Source organism: Pagrus pagrus, assembly GCF_965226575.1.
Source record: "Pagrus pagrus genome assembly, chromosome: 3".
NCBI lineage: Eukaryota > Metazoa > Chordata > Actinopteri > Spariformes > Sparidae > Pagrus > Pagrus pagrus.
In genome coordinates, this window is record NC_140187.1 from 11,833,710 (window position 1) to 11,843,326 (window position 9,617).

The window sequence follows — 9,617 nt, forward strand, 5'->3', positions numbered from 1 at the left end:
GACCAGCACACGATAATTAGCTGTTTTTCAATGCTTTGAGCCCCGCAAACCAAATTAGATTCACTCAGATGCAGGAATCTCACAACGTCAGCAAAACTGAAACAAAGTGCAGCTAAATACAATTACAGGTAAACTAAGAAAAAATTGTCTTAAGTAATTTGTATGAACTGACCCTTTAAACAGGTTTTTTTTTAAAAAAGGGGTTGTAATATCCAAAACAGTCACCAGAGGGGGCTGTTGCACATTATCATCTGTTAATATTTTGTCCGTCTCTGTCTCGATTTTTCAAATTAAATTAGATTTATTATCAAATACAGTGGTTCTTGAACTTTTTCATGTCAAGGACCCTGAAACTGACACAAATTAGACCCCATGTCATAAGATTTAGCTTTTTTATTATTGTTATTTGTAATCAACTCAAATTGTATGGGTTTTTTTTTATGAAATATACTTGTTGACAGTATTATCTCAAACATTACTGTTTACCTGAATGTATTACTAACAGTACATGTATTGTGGGTAGATGTACAGTATACAGTGATACATAGTCTCTCTCTCTCTCTCTCTCTCTCTGCAGTCGTTCCAACCTCAACCTGAAAACCGATAACAGCGGCAGGATCAACTGCAAAGGCGGCCGGATCACCACAGCGATCATCAGCCTCCCAACGCCCCCGGCTCTGACCCCCGATGGCGACGGCCTCCACGGGCCCCCGCAGAGGAGGCCGCCACCTCCCCCGAGTCACCCGCCAACTCCGAGCATCCAGACCACGGCGAGCTCAGCTGGCACCAACATCGTCAAAGTCTCTGCTCTGTGACTCTCTGGCTGACGGATGTGACTCAGCCCAGCAGGAGGAAAGAAAGGAGGAAGAAGAAGAAGAGGAAGAGGAAGGAGGAGGCGAAGCAGGTTACACTACCTTTATGGACGCACCGTGCCCCAGTCCCACAGGGTCAACAGGAAGAGCGCTGTTCTCCAGAGGAGTCACAGATGGTGAGGAGACATTACGGAGGTAGAGGACTGTAGATATGTGAACCGAGAATCACGCACTCGTCATGTCGTGTACGCACTGTAGATACGGACAGAATCGCTGCATTTCTAATAGTTTCTAACAGCAGTACAGATGTTTTACAGCAAGTACTGTGAAAAAAGATTGAAAGACTTTGTGCAATTAGCATATCAGTACATCAGCAGACGCTGTCGACATACCACAAATTCACAGTAAGTTTAAAGTGAGTCCACAGTGAAAAGGATATTTTGTTGACTTTAAATGTGTTTGAAGACAGAAGAAGAAAACGTGTTGACTGTGTTTACTTGAACCTGATTGTTCTTGTTTGTGTTACGTGTTGTTTGTCTTAAGTATTTTGAGAAAAAAAATAACAACTGGAAACAGTTTTAGTTTTCTTTACAGCATCATTTGAAATGTCACGACACCCGATGCTGGTAATATTGTGTCACTGAAAAGTGAGTTTGATGTGTGTGAGAGTGAAAACAGTGTTTTTGGATTTGTTTTTTATTTTACCTATTCATCATGTTAAAGACTCAAACCAAACTCTGCTTTCTAGTTGCTTTATGTTTAATTTCTGACTGGAGGTTGACCTAACACCGTCTTCATATCATTAGAGGTCATATTGAGGTGACACAAAGCAGTAATTCATCAAAAACCTTGAGCTGACCTCTCTGCTGAAGACACTGATTTTTTAAAAGGCAAACACCTGGGCACTGCAGTTTCTAGGAAACGTTACTCAAACAGGAGTAAAATACTGCATTTTTGTTTGGGACTATTTTGAGCTGTGGATGAATACACATTTAGGAATAAGCTATATCAGGCAGTACATGTCAGTATCTTGTCCCTCAGAGGGGCTCTGTTGAACATCTGTGTTGTGGTCGAAGCCGGTCTTTAAGTTTATGTTAGCAGCTCCATTTCTAAACTAATGTTAGCTACTGTCGCTCTCCGTTAGCAGAGCTGAGAGGGGCACTGAGACGAGGCACTCGATAATATGCATAAAGTCACATACTTTGGACTTTTTGCAGAAAACCCGACCCGATTCCTTCACAAAGAAATCCACAGTCCAGCTGTATAAAAAGGTGGCCAATAAAAAGGTGATTAATAATGTAAATTGCTACAAATGGTGACATAGAGCCCCTTTAAAACATTTAAATACATACCGAATGTTTTCTATATGAGGACGTGATCCTGTTTATATAAATGTGATAAGTGATTTTTGTCCTGTTGAATAAATAGAAGCTGTTGCTGCCTCCGCTCACTGAGTGTTGTAGGCTGAGAAGGAAAATAATACAAGTGGGCATTTTAGCCCACTGTCATATCAAACAACCACAGAGAGACAATACAGAAATGGGGACAATTCATGTTCAATCCAGCTTTTTCAAACAAAAAAGCTGCGTTAAAAACCCTGATTATTTGTGGTTTTCTAAAGGAGAGAAAGAGGATGAAATATGCAACAATTCTCTCTTTGTCTTTTTTTTTCTTCTAAACAAAGCGGAAAGCAAATGTCCATATTGGTTGCCTTCAGTTCTACCATTTTGTGTCTTGAGTTACCGTCAATGAAAAGAAGATTTTTTTTCCCCACAGCCGACTACAGGTGGAATTGTAAGTAAAAGAAAGTTTTCCCTTTGAAAAGATTACAAAAGCGAAAACACGAACACAATCTCAAGGTTCTCTTACTACCTCTTCCAGAGTTTTCAACCGTATCACGCAGTCTCTCATCAGTGGATTGGATTTCGTAGAATTACCTCTGAAGGTAGAATTACTGATTTAACGTCTTTACTCAAGTAAAAGTAAGAAAGTACAGGCTCTGAAATGTACTCGAAGTATAAAAGTCAAGAGTGTCCCTCACATCTCCCAACTATTTAAGTGCAAAGCTAACTGAACCGCACGTCATTTTGATATAACTCAAAGAGGAAGTGTCCTGCTTCTCAGTTTTTGCTCCTTCGGCGGCGGCTGCAATGTTGCCTGGTTCGGTTTTATCCAAGTCGCTGCCTTTACACTACACACCTTTTCTCCCCATTCGAGTCTCCCTCTGTCTGCCTCCATCTTATTAAACATATAAATATAAAATAATTGATAGTTCCCCTCAAATGCATTAAAACTACAGTACCGACCCTGTGTGAGAATGTAAGTAGACGAAAGTACAGATATTTTTGTTAAAATGTGAGAGTGAAAGTTAAAAGATGTCAGAAAAATACATACTCATGTTAATTACAGATACCTGAAAAATCTACTTGCGTACAGAAACAAAGTATTTGTACTTCGTTACTTCCCACCTCTGCTCAAGTTACAACACCAACTCAGCTGATGAAGACCATGTGAGGTGGTTGAAAGCACCGGACCAAGTGGACCTTCAGTTGGGATTGTTCTGTGGAACCGTTTCCAAGTTTCAACAAGGAACTTTGAATTTCAAGAATCATTAAAATCTCGACTAAATAATCTCAAACATGGTCACCAGATGGCAGCAAAGAAGCATTCTGACACTGAAATAAAATAACTGAAGTGAATTTAAAATGGCTGGTCTGGTTTACGGCCTTACGGCTGCATTAATATATGATTTATGTTCCTACCGGCTGCACATTGTTGCTCATTTAAAGCTGATAGACGCCTGGTGTTTGAAATAGTTTGTGACTTCTTGCCAAGTGTGTTATGGTTTATCTGTATGAAATAATGTGTTTTTTTGTCTTTTTTCGGTTGTTTTCTTTTTTGCTCAAGTGGAAGCTATGGTTCAACTTCATGTGTTTTTCGATCATGAAGGACCAAGTGAAACTGTCTTTATGGTATCGGTATACTTTGTGTTGCATTTCTGTATTACGTCATGTTCTTTATGCTGCTATATAAAAAAATGACGAACCCTTTAGATAATTTTTCTTCTCACTGTTAATGCTGAAAATAACGAGCGTCCGCTCAGTCGTGGTGTTCATAACTTGGACCTTGGTTACCACTGATGCAGTATCTACACATTAGGGCTTTTTGCAGTATCATAGCTCACCATCATGCTTCAACGACAGAAAGCACTTCTCTCACTCCGGTGCGACTACTGTCATTAAATGATGGACTTGACTTTAAAAGGCATTGTGAGGGTCACTTTTTTAAAAGTCTTGGCATTGCTGTTTGTGTTGTTTCTTATCTTTTTATCCTTTTGAACGGAGCTTTTCTGTCTGTTTGCTGTGTTTACAGTATTCTGTCAGTTTATTTGTTATAACAACTATGAAGTGTCAGATGAAAATTAAAATCTGCCACAACAACCGAGTGTCGTCTTTCTTGAACATGGAAATACTTGCGTGAAAATATACATTCAGCTTTTTGTTATTTTTTGGTTCTTTGGTGCGGATTTGCAAATTAGCTGGTGAGGTAACGCTGCAGCGCGTACACTGATGTTGTTAAATGTCATTGTTGATTAATGTCCCCTATAAGTGAACAAACAACAATTACTATCTGGTTGAAAAAGCAGCTTTAAAATATACATGTAGAGTTCAATGTACTTAAGAAGAGAACAGTATCCATGTCATTCATATGCAGTTCTTCACATTTTAAAAAAGAAAACATTAAAAATCCAGATTATTCTTCCTCTCTGGATGTTTACTGCTGTAGTTTGCAGTTTGTTTCACTTCAGGACTTTCCATTTTTTAATATTTAATAATATTATGTATTTCAGTGTGAGCGTGATCATTTTTGCTGACCTCGATTCTGCCTTTTGTGTTTACATACAATTTTTGTTGACAGAGCCCCAGAGTCGTTTTATTTATTGTTTTTGTTTTGTGTGGTTTATTTTATTTATGTTTTAGTTTTGCAGGATTAGTTATTATTTGTTTCATATTCCAATTTGAATTCCTGAATATTTCTAAAATTCCTTTAACAAACAAATTCCTTTATTTTTCTCCACCTGACAGAATGACCTACCCAATTTTTAACAGTAGAAATGGTGTACTTGCATTGTTGTGCTATTATATTATTATTATTATTATTATATAAGAGGCACAAAGTGGTCTTAAAATTACATTACATTTTTAGATTACATTGTTTATTGCTCATTATGAGCTTAACTACACGTGTGTACATTACTCAATTGCATATTATGCTGCCATCTAGCAGCATAATATGCAATTCATATGTTGTTATGGATACAGGGCATTATTGACTTAACACATTCTCTATAATATTGATTTTATTAAAGATGTACTTAATCAAACATGTAGTTTAATAGGAAAGTTCATCGAACTCTAGTGTGTCTGTAAACTGCAATAGGCTGGATGGAGTGGTATTTTTTTTTAACCTACATACATTTTTTACTTTGGTATCATTCATCACATTGTGACTGAACACTATGTTAGGAGTTACATAAAACGTTCACAGGGAGTTACGGACTGTAAAATGAGAATTCAGATTGACATAAAAAAAATCATAGTGTATAATATTTCTCCCTTTGCTAGTACAGGTTAATATTATCAAATAACTTTACTTTGACTTGCCACTCAGAACAAAATCCTTACTTTTTATTATCTCCAGTATGAAACAATATACAAATTATGGCCACAAAATGAGGCAATATGACATGACTGAACTGCTTCTGTCACACCGAGCGTACCAAAAGAAATGGACAGACAACTAAACAAAACCAGGAAACATCTAAACGCTGTCGTGTAAAAAGATGCACAGAGTCAAAGGGAAGTTATGCGTCTGACACACCTCTTAAACACCGCTTTCATGTATTTATTAACCAGGTGTTTCACAGTCAGCTCACACCCGGCCACAAGAGTGACTCTGACGACCTTTCACAGCTCATCACCCATCATTAGTGGTTGTCTGGACGATGTCATCACACAGATGGGCTGGATGACTCGAAACAGGCGATGACTAACTCATAAAAACCCACGCCTCCAACTGCTTCACATATCTGCTTCGTTCTTGGAGAAATTATCAAGCACATATGCTGCATGTTCAAGATGGATTTATTATCATCTTAGCGACACAAAGTTGTTTAACAAAATTTAGTTTGTAGTCCCTGTGTGCTCATGTTATAACAAAAATGATGTACATAGATTATAAATGAATAAATGGTAAATACTCTATTTCTATTACAAGTAAATGTCCTACAATCGAACTTCAGTTACTTCAGTAAAATATATGTTTAATCAGAAAATGTGATTTAAGTATAAAATGTAAAAGTATTCATGCAGAAAAATGTCCTCTGTGACTGTTTTACTACAATATATGATATCATCAGATTATTATTACTCCATCCATGTATTAAAAAAAAGGATTTTGCTGTTGAAGCTGATTAATGTGAAGCTCATTTTAACGATTATACTTTAATACTAATACTATTTAAACTACAACTTAGGTAACTAGTAACTAAAGCTGTCAAATAAAAGTAATGGAGTAAAACATACAAAATTTTCCTGTCAAAATGTAGTAGATTACAGGAAGAAGGTAGCATTTTTTTTAAAAAAGCTCAAGTACTAAACTGGAGCAGATGCATATAGATCTCCAGGATGCTCGGACCTGTGGTGACACATCCTGGCCATCAGATGGCAGCATACGAACATCTTTTATGAGACAAACACTACTGAGAAGGGACATGCTGTAAAGAAGTCTTGTTTATACTCAAGGTCAATAAATACTGGACGTACACATTAGAGCCTCATGTGTCCTCTACAGTAAGTACAGCACAAAACATGTAGTTACTGTTAAGCTTCTAGCAACAGGTAATGTAACATGTTTTATACTTTATTTTTTTTGCATTAATGACGTCAGTACTGGCTTCATAACCCCCAGTTCATTATTAACAGTTGTAGGTAAAATAGTGACAAAGAAGAAGAACAAAGACATGTGAAAATGTGTCTTTAATACATTTCTGCCAGAGTTTGGATGACGTAGGTGGATTATATTTAGTGTAATAAAGTCTTCAAAGCATTTTCTTCCATAAACTTGAACTTGAACTTGAAAAGCCCACTGAGGCAATGTGATTGTGATTTTGGGCTATGTCATTAAAATTGATTTGATTAGGCTAATCGGTCAATCCTTTTATTTTTTTGATTAACTTTAACGATTAACAAATTGTTATGTATTGATTTGATTAACTGTCAGAAAATTGGAGGGGGAAAAAAACCATCACAGTTTCTCAGAGCTGAAAACGAAGTCCTCAGATGCAAAATCAAATTACTAACAAAGTAGACTTTAAGAAAACCAGCAAACTCCTACATGTGAGGATAATGTAAAGACACAATGTGGTTTTATTAAGAGTTTGGGAACGATGTTACTACATTAGACGGCACCATCACAGCTCCTGCTCTTGTTTCGTTTAAATATAAAACATGAAAGCATGTCTTCTCATCCAATTACTCTCATTACTACAGTAGAGAGAAGTGACATAACACAGCGAGGTAACTACTCTCACATGTACAGTAAGACCATTAATAGACCTGATGCATTATTTAGACCAGCTTGAAAAAGGGTTGTGAAGTCACGATTACCACTCACTTCACTCTGATTGACTGCGGCTGGTGAAATCACACATCATGTTCGTGTGCTCACGAATTAAAGTATGTTACATTAAATCTTCATTAAATGATCTCATATCAGAAATTGCAGCTTCTATGTTGCATATTTATTGCAACAGGACATTTAGATGCATGACGGCTGGCGGCGGAGAACAATTGTTCTTTAGCTTTCTAACCCAGTGTATCATTTGTGACGATAAGCTGTTGGCAAAGCAACTGAACTGATGTATAGAAAAAAAGAGTTTTCTCTCTATTCTTGGACTCATAATGAGTTTATTCATTGTTTCCCCAAACCTCTGGCTCATAACAAAGAGAAGTGATGCACATTATTGTCAGAGCGGAGCAAACCAGAATCAGATCTGCACATTTCAGCTTCAGCGTTAAGGTTTAATCTCTTATGTTATTTTGCACAGACAGTACAGATCTGTAGCAGTTTCAACCATAACTCTGGCAGTGTGCATGTGTTGGAAGTCATAATATCACACAGAGTTTTACTGCAAGGACAATTGAAAGTGGTCATTCTGGCCTGGACACAAAAAACCAGAGGCATAACCAAACAAGTCATAACTCTGAGTGAGTCACATAAAGGATGATAATACTTTCTGTCTGCAGCGATGTATAGTTGGATAGTTGCCGCTGCATGTGTTTCAGTGCTGAGTGAATCTGAGGAGACACTTCCTCCCAGCTGTCGGCATGGACACATACGGGATCAGGAAGTGGACACATGCATGGAGAAGCAGCTGCGGGTCGAGGTCACGTTTGGGATAAAAACCGCTCCGAATCCTGAAGCAGTCGTCTGAAAGTTAAACAGACTCCTCGTTTCATCTTCATCGCCTCAGTGTTGACTGACACAGATGTAGACGGTCATACAGTATGGGCTGATTCAGACCTAGACATATACGTTAATGACTGCAAACAATAGCCTACACTTGACATTTAGCTTGGAGCCCTGATGAAACACACTCAACAAAGTTTCTGTCTACATGATGTGACATAGAGCATCCAGTCATCTTCTTTTTCTTTAACACACTTGGCATGTTTTTGTCTGTTTTTTACGAGAAGTTGTGCATGAATTTGTGACTGTGTTGAACTTTATGTTATTGGTGGGAGGATTAGTCAACTTTAAACCATTTTTAAAACAAATTACAATAGTTTTAGGCATTAATTGGTTAAAAAAAACCCACAAATTGTTGGTCCCAGCTTGTCAAAACTTACAATTTGCTGCTTTTCCTTTCATAGTTGATTGGATATTTTGAGGTATTGGACTTTTTGGTTCATCAAGACATCGTTCTGGGCTCTGATAATTGTGATGAGCTTTTTCTTCACCACTGTCTGACTGAATTTCAATCAGCAAATCAATCAAAGATGTAAATTTACTTGATTAATTCAGTTATTGACTTATTTTTACTTGCTTAGTGACCTGAATAGTTGAATAGTTTGGTCCCCATTGTGTATAATTGTGTTCTCCACACAACCTACAACCCTCTGCTGCCCACACAAAGGACATTTCCATTTTTCTGTACCTTTGTGTTTTGCATTAGAAAGCTGTCATCTTTTACAGTATGATCGAGTGTTACATTACAACATCCCCAGAATCAGCACAACTTCAGCTGAAGTACGTGTCACCCGATAAAAACTTCTGTTCACTACAATAGGAAAGGAACGAATGTAGAATATTTACTTATTTAAAGCAACATTATATAGAAATTGTGTGTGATTTGGCGCCCCCTCAGTTTCTGAGTGCAACACCACTGTCGTAAACACAAATCCCAGGTCTGTAACAGTTTGTCAGACAAAACTCACTACGGCATAATGTTATGTGTTAAAACTTGAATCTTGAAGTAAACATGTATGTAACGCTGATCCGACCCTCTCACTGAAGTTACATAGTGCAGAAACAAGTGATAGAGACACCATTCACCCTATTACAAGACACTGTACCATCAAAACGATTTTGAAGCTGTTACTTTAAGATAAAAAAGTTACATTATGTTGCTTTAACTAAATAAATTAGAGAAAATTGACACATAGAGGCTCTACTAGGATTTAAATGCCAAGGGTGGGAATGATCCCTTATTCTCTCTGAAAAGATATTCTCCTTAATATCATT

General features: G+C 37.4%; 1 protein-coding gene across 2 annotated transcripts in view; it reads left to right on the forward strand.

Annotated features, from left to right (window-relative positions):
- Window positions 1–1,699, forward strand: part of LOC311255434 (A-type voltage-gated potassium channel KCND3-like) — an 87,247-nt gene extending 85,548 nt beyond the window's left edge. For both annotated transcript variants that reach the window (XM_084349908.1, XM_084349909.1), the window contains exon 7: window positions 578–1,699. In XM_084349908.1, coding sequence (XP_084206034.1) covers window positions 578–815 — 238 coding nt within the window. In that variant the 3' untranslated portion in view covers window positions 816–1,699. The remainder of the gene's footprint in view (window positions 1–577) is intronic.
- The last annotated feature ends 7,918 nt before the right edge of the window (window positions 1,700–9,617 follow it).